Here is an 18,376-nt window from a genome sequence, read left to right as displayed (position 1 = left end):
TCATCTATTTTTGACTAAAACAAGTATTACAAAACTCCTATTAAGTCATGCATCTTTGGCTCTAAAACATTCCTGTATGGTATATGGTTTGCAATTTAAAAGTAAAGTGCACCAGTTTCAGGAGAAAACTTTGGTAGAGTTGTAATTTGGGATTACTTTTGTGTTTTATCATATTTGTCTCATTCTATCTACAGTTGTTGAACGAGAGTGTTGTCTTCCTCATCAGAAATGAACTGCTTTTCCAGGGGTTCTTCTAAACATGCACACACACACACACACATCATCCTGCACATGAAAGGCCAGCAGCTGACATTTTTGCAGTTTCACGAGTGGACAGAAATGTTGCATTTAAAGCTGCAGGGTTTCACGGTAATTACTTTGCTTCAATGGATTTAACCATGAGTCTCAAACCCGTGACGATCATGAGGGCTTTTTTTGCCCCTCTCTCTGCTCTGCCTCACATTGAGGGAAAACATTTGAGGAGTGAAGTAACTTCAGAGCTTTGTAGACCCAGGTCTGAGGAAGTTCTCTCTCTCTGCCATCTAATTTTAAATTTGGTAAGAAAATTGCCTTTTTGCTTTGCTTTTTATCTTCAGGAAAGCAAGTAGACAATTAGTGAGTTATTGGGTAAAGGATACTAAGGCTTTTTAACAATCAACTGGAAAATTTGCAACGATTAAAGGATGATTTTAGTTTAGCAACATGATTCTGACTAAAAGCACTTTTTATGACTGGTAGCTTTTTATTTTAGCCATTTGATTATTACCAATTTCTATTCTTTGCTATAGCAGAGATAAGTGACCAAATGTATCATCTCTACCAGAGAAACAAGGTTAGGGTTAATTATTATCAAAAGATATGGGCCTAAACTAAGGATTCAAAGATTTTTTTATTGTCATACCAGCTTTGGTTTGTGACATAAAACAAAATTTGGGCTCAGGTCCCAGATTAAGAATCCACAAAATAAATAATAATACAAATAATAAAATAATTAATAACAATCAATTTCAATTAGTAGTTTGATTATATTTGCCTGTTCGTGGAGCTTCCTGTCTGACAGTGAATATTTTCCTGTTTAATTTATAGTGTATTAATGAGTATCTATTAATCAGTATGTCTGGTTGTTTAAGAAAGAGTGACACCCATCATATTTAATATACATAGTTGAATCCTAAATTAGTTTTCTGCTGACTTTCAGCTTGATGTTGTGCAATCGCACCAGCGAGATGCCTCGAGGAGACTTCAACATCTATTTTACCAGCGGCCGAAGAGGAAACATCCGAGCTGAGGAGTGAGCATCTTATTTTCTTCTGAAATCAAGGATAAAGGAAATAAATATCTTGCAGACTTGCACAATAGTTATGTAGAGAGGAGTAAAAGAAGCCATTTTTGTGAAGAAAGACCATCCATCATTAAACAGAGGTGGAGGCCTCCGTTTTCAGCTGTCCCCCTCCTAAGGTGCTGCTATTGCCAGTATCACTCCACCCCGTTAACAATAAGTGTTAATTAGGTGTCAACGATAGCCATGTGATGCATCAGTCACATGAAGGCAGGGCTTAAAAGCCTGAATTTTGCCTGAAACAGACTGAAGAAGACTCTTGGAGGAGAGACGAAACATTTCATTAGAGAAGAACCCGTCCAGAAGACCTATACAATTTTTTTCTTTTTGATTTTTTTACCTGGCTTACTGAGATGCATCAGGACAGACTTACACAGTTACAAGTGTAGCTCAAAGCTTTTTGAACTCTGCTTTACAAGTTTTCTTTTAGGAATCTCCAGCACATTTGTGTTGAAAACTATATGCATGATGTCCTAAAAGAGATAAAGGCCTAACTAGTGTTTTATGCATCTCAGGGCCATGGGCATTGCTCTCCTGGTGGTCATCCTTGCAGGCCTCTTCATCCTGGGCTGCTGGTACTTCAAGAAGAGGAGTGGCTACAGAATAATCAGGGTGAGGCATTCTCTTGCCACTCTCCCAGTTTGTGATGATTTTTTTGTAACAGTATACTGTATATTTTTTTTTGCAGAGCCCAAGATCTGGATCACCAGGTTTTACAGGAGGCCAGCACTCTGAAGCCGGAGCCCCAGCAGAGAACAAAATGCCTCTCACTGACTTTGGCAGCTTCCGATCTGCGGTGAGGGATGAGCAGTTGACCTTGTGTCTAAACGGGCTAATCTTTTGAATCTTTAATAGAAGGAAACCCACATAACTACTGAACACAATCAAAAAGAGTCAAGTGGGTACATGTTCTTATATCATACGGCAGTTTAGATATTTGTGTACAGAAGTCAACAACTTACTCATGTTCATTACAGAGCGCGCTTGTTCAGCACAAATCAAGAGTTCTGAGCAGCAGAGAGCATGTGAAGTCAACGCAGAGCCTAAGGGAGATTATTTTGTCACCAGACTAGGCAAAGGCATTAATAATTATATTTGTGTGCACAAGAAAAACAGATCAAATCAACTCCCATTTGTTTGCAGTTCTGTGTGATACGTAAAAATTTAAATGACTCTTAGCAAGAAAACAACAAATCATGTTTCTGTTGTGCTCTTCTTTAGATTCCCAATGCTCCTCCAGCCTATGAAAAGATTTCTTCAGAACAACTGCCACCTCCCTATTCACCCTGAGGGAGACTGTCAAGACGTCTACAGAGAAATGGGAAAAGGGCAACACTGAAACCTAAATTGTTTTCTAATGAAAGTTTATAATGTTGTCAACATAATGCAACACAGCTTTGTAAAAACTGCTTTACACGCGAATAAACACAATTCACCACGAAAACATGATTTCACAACTCTGTTTAAAACAAATTCAAACACGCTTGCTCGGGACAGCGGCATTGTTTATTTCCGTGCAGAAATGTCCACTGTTGTTAAATGAAAATGTACCTAGTAAATATATTTTGAAAAATCTATATGGTAAAAATAAATAAATGTGACTCTAAAACATTTACATGGACTCAAACATAGTAAAAATTCACCTATAAGATTATTTTTCTAGAAAAATGAAAATGTGGTTTTCAAACTGGTACTCTTTGAAAAAACAAAACTCAAAAAGACATTTATTAGCAGATGGCAGATCAAGCAGAGCAACAAGTGATGATGAATACCAAACCAACAAATAGGCAGTATTTACAACATAAAAACAGCAAAACGCTCAGCTTGAAATTAATTTTATATACTTTCCAACTGTGCCTGTTTGTTGTAATTTACTGGCCAACAATCTCTAAATGATTGCAACATTCATGTCAAGAAAATCTCAGTTTCTACATGAGAAACGCATCACAGTATACAGTTTCAGTATGTGTGAGAACACAAATTCATACATATGAAAAGATTATGTAACCAGAGGTTAAACTCTGCCCAAATTGTAAGATGAATCAAAAATATTGCTGGATGCATCATGAGTCCTGTCAAAACTAAGCAGGTGGATAATTGTATTTGGACTTTCATGTAGCAGAGTCGGTGTTGTTTTGATAGTTCACTCTGCTTTAGAAGGCTGTAAAGTGGACTCGTGTGTTTGTAGTGCTCCACTGGAACTATTGGAGGAAACCACCAGTGCATCAAGCAGATTGGGGCAGGCAGTCAGCTCTGTTGGATTACTCCGGCACTGAACAGTGCTCAAAACAGCACCATCTGGACTAATGAGCAGCTTGGATGGTACACTGGCACACGTATCCAAGGCTGAGGTCTGCAAAGAGTCATGTCTAAGCGCTGGATTGGTCAGTATGACAGGTGGATGAATGGTGGACTTTGCTGACAGTGACGTGATTGGTTGAGTTGGACTTGTTATTACAGTGACGCTTGTTGGTGGAGCAGCTACCACAGGTGCCATTTCAAAGAGGCTGACAGTGCTTCCAACTGGTGAGACAGTAGCAACGGGCAGTGCTTGCATTCTGGATGCTGCACTCAGCGTCGGTGGGACAGACATTGTTGGCAGTACATGTGTCCTTGTACCAGAAAGCACTGGTTGCACAATCTGTTCTTTAAGTAAAGTATTTCCTGGTCCAGTCTGCACTAAACCCTGTGGATGAACACTTGAGGGTGTAGCAAATTTGACTTCCGTCTGCTCTGGCTGCACTGAGGGTCCAGTAGTTGTCACAGAATCCATTGGCTGGCTAGGAAGATAACCATGCAAGGCTGGTGTGTCTGTTAATGTTGAAGCTGCAGCTGAGGAGGGAGGTACATAAACTGGCATGACAGGGCTACACAAAGCACCTGCTGATGAGCTGGGTAGAACAGGTAAGGATGATAAAGCCCCTGACAATTTGGGAAAGGCCGTTGATATAGATGATATGGTGGACGATGATTTAGCTTGTGTGGCTTTACCAGGAGCTACCTTGATTATAGCTGGTGCTGAGCCAAGAGCAGGGGCACTAGATTTTATTGGGGAAACTACAGCTGGTACACAGCCCAGCCTTGGTGGGGAAGAGACCAAAGTGGATGTGCATACAGGAGGTAATCTAAAGTTACCTGCATGATCAAATGGAAACCTAGGAAGGGCTGACACTCCATTTGTTTTGCTGGGCATCAGTGTTGAGCCCAGGCTAGGTGCTCCTGTAGGTCTGAAAGGTACGACATGTGGAGTGCTTCCCATCAAAGGTGGACCAACAGCAGGCGTGCACGCTACAAAAGGAGAACTTACAGGTGGAACACCGGGCAATCTGGCTGTAGACTGGGGTAAAACTGACGCCCGAGGTGTAACAATGGTAGGGCTTGCCCCTTTGGGTGCTGCCAATGACCTAGTGCTAACAGGAGTGGTGGTAGGCACTTGTGCTGCAGGGCTCGAGATGATAAGGACGTGGCTGCCTGGACCCAAACCCTGGGGAGGAACTACGAAGCGTGCATTGTTCAGGAAGATCTGTGTGCCAGCAGTAAGGTGTGTTGATGTGTTGATGATTACCCTCTGCTGGACTGTGCTAGTGGTAGAGGTGTTCAATGGAGTGCAGGTGGTTGGTGTAGAGGAAAAGATGGTTTGGGTTTTATTAGTGACAAGATGAGAAAACAAAGCTGTGTTATCCTCAGGAACACTGCTTTTGACATTTAAGGGTTTAGGGTTAAGTGTAGGAACTTGAACTGCACTCCCGGTAGCACTGGTTACTTCAGTGGGAGAGCTGTTGGATGATGCACCTGCAAAGATACTGAAGTCCCTATTGTTCGTGTTTCCTGTTAGCGAGGTGGGAACAGTAGATCTAGAGCAGCTTGTTTGAGAGATAACAGATACGGAGGGTATACCATGGAGTGGAGAGCTGTGAGTACCAAGCTGGGTAGAAGAGCTTGTGTCAGTTTTTAAAGTTGTGTATGGGACCAGTCCCGTGTTGGTGGCAGCTGTTGAAAAGCAGTTTGCTGTTATAGACACTGGCATGGTCGTTGAAGGAGAATGTGATAGTGCACCAATGGTCTGTCCAACAGATGCACGATTTCCTCTCAATTGGATTGCAATGCCTGGTAACAAAGTAAAATTTAATTAATATCCTTGGAACTGTCTATATTTCATGCAATACTGACTCTGAGAGAGTTCTTAGCCATGAGAAGAAAAAAAATCTTTAAAATCTGTATTTTTGTACAGCCCACTGCTGCTTTGGTAATAAAATTCTGGAATAAATTTGCTGTGCAGATGGAAATATTTCAGACCCATTAACATTATCATTAACTTATGCTGCAGTCTTTTTGAAATAGGCTCATTTAAATTTCTTGGTAGAAACAAACTTCTAAATAAATGCTTCTGGGGTAAGATGTACAGTGCTAGAGAGCACAGTAACCTTCAACACAATTTCGAGACATAAATTTTCATTAAATTGATTTGTTTCTACAATTCAGCTTCTCATTCTTCCAACTAACATAGTGCATGTTTTCAGTCATCCAAGAAAAATTCTGCTGCCTTTCATATTATATATATATATATATATATATATAAAATCTAATAATAAATGATACAACAAAAAAACTGCACTTTTATTCTTTAGTTGAAGATGTTTCACGTCACCGGCTGAGAAGTGAAACATCTTCAACAACAGGAGTCCAGTTTTGTTTTTGAAAAAAAAATTTTTGGGGGGTGGTGGGGATCAAACTTTGATTGTTGTTTAGTTTACAAGCTGAGTTGAACAAGAATAAAACAAGTTATTCACACACAAAATCACATATACAAAACCTACCTGAGGACATAGTGTTGGTGGTGGTCTTGGACAATGCCTCAGAGCTGACACTGCAAACAGGCTGAGGTGAACTTAACCCCATCTTTAGCGTTTGACTTGTTGAAGAGTTCAATGTGTGTCCTTTCTCAGCTGCCATCACTGGTGTTGGTAAGGGTCCCATGAAGGTGGTAGATGAGGTGACTGTGGGATGGTTCATGAGAATCACTCTTGAACTGGTAGCAGACTTTGGAGAAGAGGGTGTCCCCTTTGTTGTGACTTTGTTTGAGGCTGAAGAGGAAGATGGAGCAACTAAAATGTACTTCGTTACGTGGGACCTAGTATCTGTACTGGCACGTTTCACACCAGTCTTGCCTAAGAACTCTTGTGTGAGAGCTGGAGAGCTGAAAACACCAGAGTTACTTGGTGAGGGGATGGAAACAACATTTTTTAATGTTGAAGCGGGAAACGTAGAACCAGAAGAAGGTGCGTGCCCCAGTTGTGGCATCTTGGTTTCAGCTGTTGAGAAGCTAGAGCCTTGACTGAAAGCAACAGTAGTGCCTGTTTGGTGCTCTGAGCTAGTTACAGGAATGCTACTTGTTACTGAGGTGAGTGTAGAACTTGCGTATTTGGGAGCCTTCTTCTGGGTTTGGACCACTGAGACACCAGTCACTGCTGGGACAGTGGAAGGTGATATCTGAGGACCAGGAGCAGACAAAGTGGTTGTCTTAGATACAAGGAAGGCTTTTAACTGAGGAGAAATGGTGATGACTGGGCTGGAAGGAAAAGAGCCCAGTGGATTCTGGTCTGAGGATGTCTGGACTTTGACAATGCCTGTGTTTCCCCCTCTAGTTGTTACCAAGATGGACTGCGAGTCACGGATACACACAGTCTTAAGCTCCTGTTTAGGTTCTGTAAATATAACACTTTCAGTAGAAATGGCTCTGGAAGCAGTTGTGATGGATGAAGAGGTCGCCAAGCTGACTTTTGGTGTGCTGGTTTGGACACAGCAAATTTGTGTCTCCTTAGATCCTGATATATTTAGAGGGCCTCTTTGCAAATGAGGCACGAAAGAAAAAGTAGGATTTTTCCCGGTGCTCGCATCTTTCATCAGATCCAATTGTTGAACGGGGATTTTACTCTCAGGAATGCTAAATCCAGGGACATCAGTTGACATACGTACAGGGCTGGTCACCTTAGAAACTGGAACCTGAATGCTTGTCGACTGTTTCAGATTCACACCGGTCGTCGTCGTTTCAGCCTTTTGAATGAGAAGGTTAGAAGGCAGGAACACTACTTGTTGCATAACTTTTGCTGCAGTATTCTGGTCCACAACAGAATGAGCAGGCATTCTGCTGCTACTGTCTTTCCTTACAAGGTGACCCAGTCCCTCTGGTGCCTTATACACCACTTGGATAGGACTTTTTGGTTCAGTCTGGCACAATTTGGCCTGTGGTGTTTGAGGAAGAGTGGTCATTTTCATCCCTGGCTGCTCGTGGACTTGTGTTTGTGATGGTTTCTGCTGTGAGTTCTCTTGGTAACTGGATGGAAAACTTTGTGCTTTTGAAACTTTTAGGGTAGTAACTGCAGAGGTAGGCAGAGGAACCAAAGACCCTTTTCTCTGTCTACCTACACTGGTAAAACCTGGGAAATCAGTAGGTTTTTTCATCAAGGTCACTTTGTTGCCCACACTCTTAGCCAGCAGAGTAGGAATGGGCGTATAGCCCTTGGGTAGCCCACAGGTTGAGTTTAGGGTTGGGTATGTGGGACACAATGAATTATGTGTCGGTATCTTTGTTACCCATGTTGAATCCCAGGACTGATTAGCTGGGATCATCTCAGATCGCGACTCTCCCCTCAACTCTGCAGAAGCAGTATCGGTGCCAACTCCTTGAACTCGTGGCATCAATCCTACACCTTTCTCTTTAAAGGCCAGAGTGTGTTTTAGGTGGACTGGAGATGTGCAGGACACAGTTTCTTCTGCAGAAAGCTCAACACCAAAATCTCTGGTGCTTGCTAAAAACATAAAAAAGTTCATTAGTGTTACATAGATAAATGAGCTGTATCAACATTTCTGTACAATGTCATCACACGTCAAGTGTTTGCACAGATACAAACACATTGGCTTATTTGTCAGAGCCAAGCAAAAAGGTGGAAACAATTGTACAATATTTCTGGGGTCTTTAATAAGAGATAATAGAAACACATTTTGTACTCAAATTACTTGAAAAGGGCAAAATACAATTCTAGGATTTGAAAAAGGAACAAAGTCTCTGTAGGAACCAATTTTTGTACATTTTTAAATCAATAATAATGTACATTTACTGAGCAAGTTTATACAAAAAGAAAAATTATCAATTGGAATCAGCTGTGTTGAAGCAGGGAAACATCTAAAACAAGCAGGGCAGTGTGCCTTGACAACCAGGGTTGAAAAACACTGGTCTAAGTTACCACTTTTAACTGAAGAACAACTTTCTTGCTACATTACATCAATCAAAATGAATGTTAGTCATTTTAATTAAATTTTAGTTTAATTACTTTACCTCCACTCCAAAGGCCTCTAGGAACATGTTCCTGGTCCTCCTCTTCCAGTTCTCTACAACCATCCTTTTCCAAATCAACCCCCTCATAATCGTAATCATCATCTGATGACGATGATGAAATACACTCCTCACGCACAAAGCTATTGTACTCTGGATGCTTCTTGAAATCATCAAACTCCTTCTTTAAACGAAGTCTGTGTTGGCAAAACAAAACAAATGAAAAAATTCCCCGCTCCTATTTCAGTATTAGTAATGTATTACATAAACCTGTTTAAGCTAGTCGCACAAGAACAATGATTTTTTTCCCCTGAAACATATATTGATATTAATGGCAATGTCATCAAACTGTTAAAATTTCTGACCTGTTTCTTTGGTATGCCTTAATAAGTTTTGGTTCCCAAGGTGAAAGTTCATTCAGAAGTCTGATTAGAGTGCTGTGGAGTTCTTTCACTGCTTCTTTCTTATAGTACCACCGACCCTGTGGGTTCACACACGAAGAAAAAAAGGAAAAAATCCACTGTACGGCATGAGCAATTCTTGAACTTTGTATTTCCTTGAACATGATGAGTTGTAAATCACCTTGACAGAAGCATGACTGTCACCTACCAATTTCTTTTTCATGCTCTCCAGTTCATCAAGCTCATCTTCAGTCTTACTGATCAGCTCTCGCAGTTCATCTAGGTTGCTGCAAACCAACTTCACAAGACAAGGAAGAAATGGCAAGAATGGGAAAGCTTAAATCAATACTGTAAAAAAAAAAGTTTTGAAATGATTTCATGAAATGCTATTTAAAGTGCATAATACACTTTTAAAAGGAGTAAACAGTGCTGAATTAGAAGTGTATTCATTTTCTTTTCCTGCTCTTTCTTTCTGGGTCATCTCCAACAGTCACTATGGGAAATGAGGGTTCACCCTGGATAAGCTGCAAGACCATCACAAAGCTACGTAGGGACAATTTAGTTACACATCCTTCTAACATGCATGTTTTTGGTCTGTGGTCGGGAAACTACAGTAACCCGGAGAAAGTCCACGTTTGCATGGGGAAAACATGCAAAAATGCTCCAATCTGAAAATAGTCCCCAATGACAAGATATGGCTCTTTTAAATGTACTTTTTTTTTCAAGCCCACAGAGTTAAAAAGTTTTGTTAGGAAAAATACTGAATTGTACAAGGTGCATAGCAATAAATAAAAAAATATTAAATGCAAATAAGTAAATGGATTCAAACAAACTTCAATATTTTCTTCAAATTAGCCTGGAAATCATCCCTGGTCATATTCGTTGTGATTGAAAAAAATCATCCTGACTTCCTGATCATTAGCTTCTTAGACAAATTTCTCACCAACAAATGCAGAAAATAAAAAAATGAAAAGTTTGAGTAACAGAACTGCTTGATATACATCACAGAATGCATCCTGTGAATACTAGCTCTGTAGGTTCAACGTATAATTTTTAAATTTTTTTAAAGCGTGTTATTTACAAGCCCCGCCTACTTTCGCCAATCATTACCATATTGTACAGACCAACACAGTTTGTGTTAAAACAGTGATTTATACATTTACTTTGAGTCAAATCAGTCAATTCTGCATCGTTTCATCAAATACACCTCATTAATCAGCACACGTTTGGTTTTGAATATCAGATCGTATTTGTCCAGCAAAGGCCAATATAACACGGTCATAAGATTATTTTTGGAAACCTCTGTTAAACAAGGTATGGAATTACATTCACAAATACTAATTAAAACTTTACTGTGCAACAAAATGAAGTCTGATGTTAACCTTGTTTGCATGGCTGCATCAACTTTATAAGGTTTTAGAAGCAACTATCACATGGGAAAATAAATTATTGCTATAAAACTTGTAATCCATACCTTTTTTTTTTTTTTTACAAGAATCTGATTCTTCTCGACAGATATTAGTGACAAGTCAAAAGCTAAACTGAGATTATGAAATGCTCCATTACTTGGTGTCCTCAAAGTCACAGCATATCTCAGCTTTATACTGTTTGTAATACAATAAGAGATTAATTAAATGTAAATAAAGTGTTTTTTTTCTTATTTAGGGGTTGTGCAACTACCTTAAATGATGTTTCAGGTGGAGCATCATCCTTAGTTTCCCTCAAAGATTCAGTTTTCTTCCCTGTAAACAACAGTAACAGAACCCTGATGTTGATGATAGGAAAAAATTGCTTAAAGTACTTCAAAATAACTAGATTTACGGCAACACAAATCATTCATTTTCGTACCCGTTTTATGTTTTTTCTTTTTTTCCGTCCTCTTAATTGTTGTGGCAACTCTTCGAATTGTCGACTTGGTGGCCTCCTCATGAGACATGCGCCTGTGCTCTCTTCTTAGCCCTGCCAAATGATCTTTGGCTTGCTTTTTCTTGTGCCTTTTTTTAGTCCAAATCTTGTCATTCATCCCCTCTTCACTTGAGTTTTGAGCGCTCTCAGAAGACAACTGCGTTGCTAGTACAGATGCACCGCAGCAGTAGTCGTCCTTTGTGGATTTTGCATGACCAGTTTTGCTTTTACAACAGTCCAGACAGGGAGAGATTTGGTTTCCCTGACTGGGGCTCAAGTCCTCTATTTTGACATCCATGGGTTTAGTCGGAGACCCCAGATTAACCGAGGAAGCAGGTGATCGGCCTGTGTAGCTGTGCTCTCCAACATTCAAGCAGGGATCTTGTATTTCTGCTTTAATGGTACGTTCTGAACCCAACGAGAAGACCTGCTCCTGCTTAGGCTGTTGCTCTATGTTTGACATTTCTTGTTTCAAATTTATTTTCACATCGTCTTCTCCAGCAATTTGTCTGTTTGTAAGAAAAGAGTTTGCGTGGAGTATTACATCCAATTTAAAGTTTTCACAGGAGTTTCCAAACGAGTATCCTGATTTAGGCACTTCTTTCGTCGGTGACAACGTCTGAAACCGTTGTTCATCTTCCTCCCTGTTCCACTTCTCTTTTTTGAAAACCCTCACTGTTCTTTTGGTCAAATCTCCACACTCTCCTGAGTCCAGCGAGGTGCCATCACAGGCAATCTCAGGTTTCTCTGCCTCCTTCTTGATTACATCTGACTCTTCGCCATCTGGTCCTTGATCCATTTCAACTCTTCTCACCAGAAGAGAGGGGAAGGGAAATGCTGGAGGTGTGCTGGGACTCTGGCAATAGATTCTCAGGTCTGCTCCACAGAAATGTGGGAAGTGTATATAGGCATTCTCTTTGCTGTCGTAGCCCAAAATAGACTCCCTACATTCATGGATGGGCTGGGCCAGCACGGCATCCTGCACGTCTTTTTGCGTCTCATACACATGGTCGCACAGTCCCTTCAGAAGCCAAACCCGCTGGTAGAAGGGCAACAAATGAAAGGGCTTCTCTTCCAAAGGACTAACCTCACCCAGAGTGCTGAAGAACTGGTGACAAAGTCCTAGCCGCTCGGCTCGACGCTGCTGTTCATGAGACGCACCGACAGTTCGGTACCAGGCCAGGACACGCTGCCTCAGCTCCGACTCCCAGCGGCGGTAAGGCAGTGCAGAGCGCCGGTGCAGCGTGGCCCTGCGCTGCGGTGGGAACAGCAGGGAGGACATGATTTTGGACAAGAGCAAGCTGCAGCGTGGCATGAGCAAGCAACGCTCCAGCTCAAAAAACACAATCTCTGGGAGGCTGAGGGCGGTCTGAGCGAGGCAAAGGAAGTGTCCAATAGCAGGGAGTTCCCACAGGGTGTCCACGGTGTGTGGCTGAGCCTGCGAAAGCAAGCTCTGCTCCCAGTCCTCCACCTCTTTGGCTGATATTTCTTCTGCCTCTTTCTTCTCAAGCTCACGTTGCCTGAAAAAGGAAGTGCGAATGATAAGTTTGATTAACTTAAAAAAACAACAACAACTTGAAACACAAACTTGTTGTAAAAATCCACTAACCTCTTCTCCTCCTTGGCCCTCTGTTGCTCCTCCAGGCGTAGCTTCTGTACCATGATGGACTCATGCCCAGTTAAGGTGGGATGGTTACGAGATGGTGGTCGTCTCCTTGTGGAGGTTCCCCCAGAGCCTCGCTCTTCCTCTGTGCCAAAACGCCCTTTAGATGTCACTGCCAGTGTCGTTTTCTCTCGCAACGTCCTATTTTGAGATAAAATGTGATTAAACAAAATGACTGAAGCTGCCTAATAACAAATAACAAATGTTACTTTTGTGAGAAGACAGACAGTATGTCTAAAACACTCTGACAGCAAACACAGACACACACACACACACAAACACATATGTGACCCATCACATCGAAACGAGGATTAAGTCCAAAAGTGGTATATGGAGAAATAGGCAAATAATGTTTTGATTAAAATGTTAACAAAAATTGCATTTTGTCAAAATATAATGACTAAAAGCCTTATTAATGTTTCATTTGAATGAACTGTCTGAAATATAATCATAAAACAAAATTTTGAAGCACTTTTTTGAGCAGTAGAAACAAAAAAAAAATGATTTTGAGGAAAAATGCCTTAAAATTTTGAGATTTTCCCTGTGAGCTAGCAAAGTGTTGTTTCTTTTTAGCTGGGAAATCTCAATAATCAAATATAACTGAGGTTGCCTCTTTATAAGGACATCAAAATTCCTCATTAAAATGACATAAACTTAGGATTCAGACCAAATATTTATGTATTATTGTAACCAACAAGACAAATTAAGTCACATATATGGATTTAATTATGATATCTGAATGATCCAGGTATCAAAATGTAGCTTTTAAAGCCAAGAGTCTGAAACTGTAACTAGGTCATTTTGACCAAATTTGACTTAATCCTCATTTCGATATGATGGGTCACACACGCACGCACGCACGCACACACACACACACACACACACACACACACAGTTTTCCCTATCATTGTCCAGTACAAAATTCCAAATTATTCTCAAGAATTAAAAGTTTGTTGCTTCTTTAAATCATGATTTACATTTCTACTCTATTATAAATATATTATGACAAACTTAGTTATATGCAGTGATAACCTGTGTTCAAGATTATTCAAACGACAATACCTCTAATAGATTACCTCATAAAACAACAAGCAAAAAAATGTAATATGTAGCTCCTTTAATCTTACCTGGAAAGTAACGTCAGCTTCTGCTCCAGGATAGTTTCCAGCTTTTGAGCTTGTTTGGAGATCCAGTGGTCTACCCCATGATAGCGGTAACAGTTCTCCAACATGAGCCGGAAGTCTGCAACAAACTCTGTTATCGTCTCAAACTCCTGGTTGATAAACTTCTCTTTTATCCTCTGCAAGCACATCGACTGCCTAAGTTGAGAATGAGCCCGGCCCTGGACCCCTCCGATACCGTGCTGGACCTCATGGTGGCCAATAGGGTGAAGAAACTGGCCGGTGATCGCTTTGTGTTTGTCCAAAAGAATGGTAGTGAAAATCTTGTAGGCTTGCTGGACCTCATAGTTCATATCATCCTCAAAGCTATCACTGTTGGTGGAAATGCAGACCTCAGGCAAAGAGAGGTCACTGTCAGGAAACGACGACATGCCATTGTTGCTCAGAGCAAGATGCTCGCCCCCAGCAGTACCCCGTTCACTGCGGTCAGAACAACGTAATGCTACCAGAGCCTCAGCTTCACATGTGCCATTGCTGAGCACGTCCTCGGATAAGATCAGCTCCGGGTCCCCAGAGATGTTGCACATCCACTTGGATTGAGAGGAAATGATGTGTGAGGTGGGCTGCTGAGGTGCTGAGGTGGGGTCTGTCACAGTCGCATCCTGGTTGAGGAGCCATTGCTGGCTACAACCTGCTGTGATTTGGTCTGTCATGTTGTCCTGAACCACTGCACAAACACCTGAAGAAATAAACAGCTGTCATTAATGGCAAAAATCCTCTGAAACTAAATGAATAACACTAAGTAAAAACATGTATCACGTGTGCAAAAAACAAAATAAAAAACATTTCTGATCAGGTTGACTCCTCATTGATTGTTCAATAATACACACAAGGATTAACAAAGCCTGTTAGCCTGATCTGAGTAGAGTAACTGCACAGAATAAATTTACATAACTTGTGTGCCCCTGCTTTTTGTAGATTTAGGCCAGGATAACCACAAAATCTCAGCTTAATCTCCCAACTGAGATTTGTGAAACACAACCCTCCAGGTCCAGATAAAAATCACAGCAATTAAACGACTCGCTTACAATAATTTCTTCCCGTTTGGAGGTTAAAATAGTTCAAACTGAATGACCACGTGATTCGAGTCCATACTACATTTGGCTACTCTGCCTACCTCCTGAAACTTTGTAAAAATTGTTTTTTTCCTTGATTGTTGACTCGTTAGCTTGAGTTAGCAAAACAGCGAGCTAGCTAACAAAGTAAACAAAAGTTTGTTTTGCACGCTTCCTTGACATGTTTCTTTTCCGGATCACGTGCAAAATAAGAACTAACTTAAAGTGACCAGAGGGCCAAAAATGATTCAGAAGGTTTAACAACATACCTTATCAGTGAGGCTCTTCGCAGCTTTTAGCGAGCTTAGCAGCTATGACAGCCTTGCTAGCTGAGTTAGCTGGCTGTTGTTTCTGACTTGAGGCCTGCAATTACTGCGTTCACTATCCATATTACTTCTTTTGATTTGCCTAATGTCCAGAAGATGAGAAGCTGCGCAGACTTGTAAATGCCGTCATCGCACGGAGTGATGTCAGACAGCAGGGAAGCTAATGGAGCTCTTTAGCCGAAGCAACTGTAGCTGATTGACAATACAACAGTGGCTATCCCGCTAACTACATGTTGTCAGGCTGTACAGCTGTTTCACGGCATGTGAACGTCTGCACGTTTACTTCTGAGAGAAAGTTGCACCATGTGTCGCATCCAGAAGCCTTAGACGAGTCCCTGGGTTGTGTGAAGACAAGTGAGCCATCCACTCCACCGAAGATGCTCCACTTCCACCCCTGCGTGCACACGATCATGAGAGCAGCCTGACGTAACCTGCTGCCTCTCCGTGTTCTCTCAAACTGTTTTAACTTATTGTGCACAACAATTATTAGGTAGTATCTGGCTTTTTACACATGGTTAATAACAGGTGAGATGAAACGTATTTCAGTTTGTTAAAGGTGACAAAGGAAACAGTTTTATGTAGAATTCCTTATCGTTTTTAACCACTAGATGTCGCCATAAACGCTGACAGCCGTGGGTTAAGTATGCCCATTTTGTTGCCTGTCAGGTACCGTCACCGTTGTAAAAACAATTTTACACCATAAACTACAATTGATGTTTATATAGACGATCTGATGGTAAATGATGAGACTTGGTGTGTATATATATTTAGATTTATGCACTTTAAAGTTATAATTTTGAGACTAACACATAATTATGAAGAGACAGTATTGCAAAAATATGACTTAGTACCTATTAAGTATCACAGCTGCTGCATAATATTGACACACTAAGTCATAATTATCTAATACTGTTCAAACAATATATAGTTGTGAGAAATTATCTCATTGTTATAAATAGCATTTTGTAGTTATGAGATATGATCCAATTATTGTAAGATTCAAAATCACAATTTTGATGTTTCATTTTACAATTTTGATTTAAAAGATGTGTTTCTTTCTTCTCCAGGGTGACTAGGGCTGCCACGATTAGTCGATTAATCGACGACTAATCCATCCATCCATCCATCCATTTTCTGTACACGCTTCTTCCTTTTCAGGGTCGCGTGGGTCACTGGTGCCCATATCCAGCAGTCACAGTGCGAGGGGCGGGGTACACCCTGGACAGGTCGCAAGTCCATCACAGCCGACGACTAATCGATTATTAAAATAATCGATGACTAATTTAATAATCGATTAATCTTTTTTTTTTGGTCTTTACTTTGTTTTTCTCTGGAAACTACCTTCCACTGCCACATCTGCCTTTCTGTCCTTGACACACATGCACAGTAGTGGTAACTGGGGTAGGCCGTGGACGTCACAAGACATTATACAGACAGGCTCTGCTATCATGGCTACCTGACAACGGAGCTCAAAAGTGTGGGAACATTTTAAGAAAATGAAAGAGAAACCTGTTCATTGCAATATCTGCAGAGCAGAACTTGCCTTCCACAGCAATTATTTTTAGTTAGCATATAGCTAAAATCTAACCATGGTTATACAATGCAGCTGCCAGAATGCAGATAAGCTCTGTTTTATATTCAATTAACGTATGATCCGATTAGTCGACTAATCAAAAAATAATCGGTGATTAATCGATTATAAAAATAATCGTTTGTGGCAGCTCTAAGGGTGACAGAATTGGGCCTCCACATTATGTGTAAAAAAACTATTTTTTTGTAGTGACTAAGCTTTGACATGGGTCTTTTGTCATGATTATGCTGATTAAAATTGTAATGGGTACATCCTGTGTGGGATTTTGAGAGCTTCTAACAATTATTTAAATAATAAAGAATTTCCTGAATAAAACCTTCTCATAAATGTTAATTTTAAACAACATATTGCTTTTTCCAGTTGTATTTTATTTCTTCTTTATAAGCTTCAGCTGAAAGGTTAAGGTTGTTGGTGGATTTTTTTTTAAAGTGGCCCTGAATTTGTTAAGCAAAAGTCTTATGCCACAGCTGCCACCTTTTCAAAGCCAAAGAAAAGACTACAAGAAAAACAAGCAAAACAGATGTTTTCCTGGCAGAAAATGAGGCCTTCAGCAGGAGTCCAGCTGGGGCAATTCTTAATTAAGCAGTAACTCCATCAGGGGCCCCAGCTTTATTGGTACTGAGAGGTGACGACATACATTTTCTGTCAGGTTTAGTGAAAATAGAAATACATTGCAAATTTGAGCAAAGCGATGATTACTGTAACAGCTTGGAGTTTTTTGATTTCATGATTTGTTTGTTTTGGAAAAATAATTTAAAAGTTAAAACATTATACACAAGCAAAACCTTTTAATTCGTAAAACAGATATTTTATTCAAGTTTATTTCCTGCTTGTTCAAACCAGCAGCCATGCTGTCTGCCTGTGTGTCCTATAATTTTACTTTTTAGGCTCATAAGAATTTATGATGGCAACAAATTTATAGAAATAGACCATAATGGTATAAAAAATCTCATCCTAAACTTGCACAAAAATAAAAAGGGAAGGAATATGAAAAAAAAAAGTTTTACTGTGAGAAAGAGACTTGGTGGGACAATAATTTTGTGCTACAGAGAGCTGTCTACCATTTAGACAGGACTTGTGATTATTTGGTGCATCATCTTATGAATGGTCTACCTTTTTCTTGTCTTTTTGCATCTAATTGAACAACCCTATGGTTGTCTTTGACTTATTTGTCCACCTACAAAATGTGATTGCTGTACACATACTTGATCAGTTTGTGCTTTTAAGGTTATTTTTTTCTTTACTTGCATTATATTTTAGATTGTGTTTATGCATCAGCCGTTTACCTGCATAGCAGTTGCAGTAGGGGCCCCTTATTAGCTGTTCAAAGTAAACACATCCAGCGTTAGGAGCCTTGGACTGATGCGTTGATGATTATTGACTATTATCTCACAAGAATTTCTTAATCTCCTATGCTCAAAAACCTCCACAAATCATAAGTGATGAAAATATAAAATTAGAAGGCTATGTTTTCGTGTTGTTACAAATGCTAATGCTTTTACGGGGAGCTGCGCCTTTAACTGCACACGGTGCTAGCTTAGCGTGTTAGCTTAGCATGTAGCGCGTTAGCATTAGCATTACT

General features: G+C 40.3%; 2 protein-coding genes across 2 annotated transcripts; one reads left to right on the top strand and one right to left on the bottom strand.

The window, feature by feature from the left end:
• The first annotated feature begins 450 nt into the window (after positions 1-450).
• Positions 451-2,783, top strand: mlana (melan-A). Its single transcript, XM_014016004.1, has 5 exons — positions 451-557; positions 1,199-1,291; positions 1,855-1,951; positions 2,028-2,135; positions 2,561-2,783. Exons 2-5 carry the CDS (start codon positions 1,203-1,205, stop codon positions 2,627-2,629), a joined length of 363 nt encoding a protein of 120 aa, XP_013871458.1. The 5' UTR covers positions 451-557; positions 1,199-1,202; the 3' UTR covers positions 2,630-2,783.
• A 235-nt stretch (positions 2,784-3,018) lies between these two features.
• Positions 3,019-15,834, bottom strand: brd10 (bromodomain containing 10). The gene is made up of 10 exons (XM_014016003.1): positions 15,147-15,834; positions 13,769-14,501; positions 12,588-12,782; positions 10,922-12,498; positions 10,754-10,815; positions 9,282-9,371; positions 9,038-9,153; positions 8,676-8,869; positions 6,157-8,148; positions 3,019-5,446 (listed from the first exon to the last, which is right to left on the bottom strand). The coding sequence occupies exons 2-10, from the start codon at positions 14,473-14,475 to the stop codon at positions 3,483-3,485; spliced, it is 6,897 nt and encodes a 2,298-aa protein (XP_013871457.1). The 5' UTR covers positions 14,476-14,501; positions 15,147-15,834; the 3' UTR covers positions 3,019-3,482.
• Positions 15,835-18,376: the final 2,542 nt, after the last annotated feature.

Source organism: Austrofundulus limnaeus, unplaced genomic scaffold (genome assembly GCF_001266775.1).
Source record: "Austrofundulus limnaeus strain Quisiro unplaced genomic scaffold, Austrofundulus_limnaeus-1.0 Scaffold137, whole genome shotgun sequence".
In the NCBI taxonomy this organism is placed as follows: Eukaryota; Metazoa; Chordata; class Actinopteri; order Cyprinodontiformes; family Rivulidae; genus Austrofundulus; species Austrofundulus limnaeus.
This window is presented reverse-complemented; position numbering and strand designations above follow the sequence as displayed.

Coding starts and splice junctions, on each gene's coding strand:
- mlana (XM_014016004.1), top strand. CDS start 1,203: ATGTTGTGCAATCGCACCAGCGAGATGCCTCGAGGAGACTTCAACATC. Junction 1,292..1,854: donor GGAAACATCCGAGCTGAGGA/GTGAGCATCTTA, acceptor TATGCATCTCAG/GGCCATGGGCATTGCTCTCC. Junction 1,952..2,027: donor GTGGCTACAGAATAATCAGG/GTGAGGCATTCT, acceptor TTTTTTTTGCAG/AGCCCAAGATCTGGATCACC.
- brd10 (XM_014016003.1), bottom strand. CDS start 14,475: ATGACAGACCAAATCACAGCAGGTTGTAGCCAGCAATGGCTCCTCAAC. Junction 12,783..13,768: donor AAGCTGACGTTACTTTCCAG/GTAAGATTAAAG, acceptor ATCTCAAAATAG/GACGTTGCGAGAGAAAACGA. Junction 10,816..10,921: donor AAAGAAAAAACATAAAACGG/GTACGAAAATGA, acceptor TGTTGTTTACAG/GGAAGAAAACTGAATCTTTG.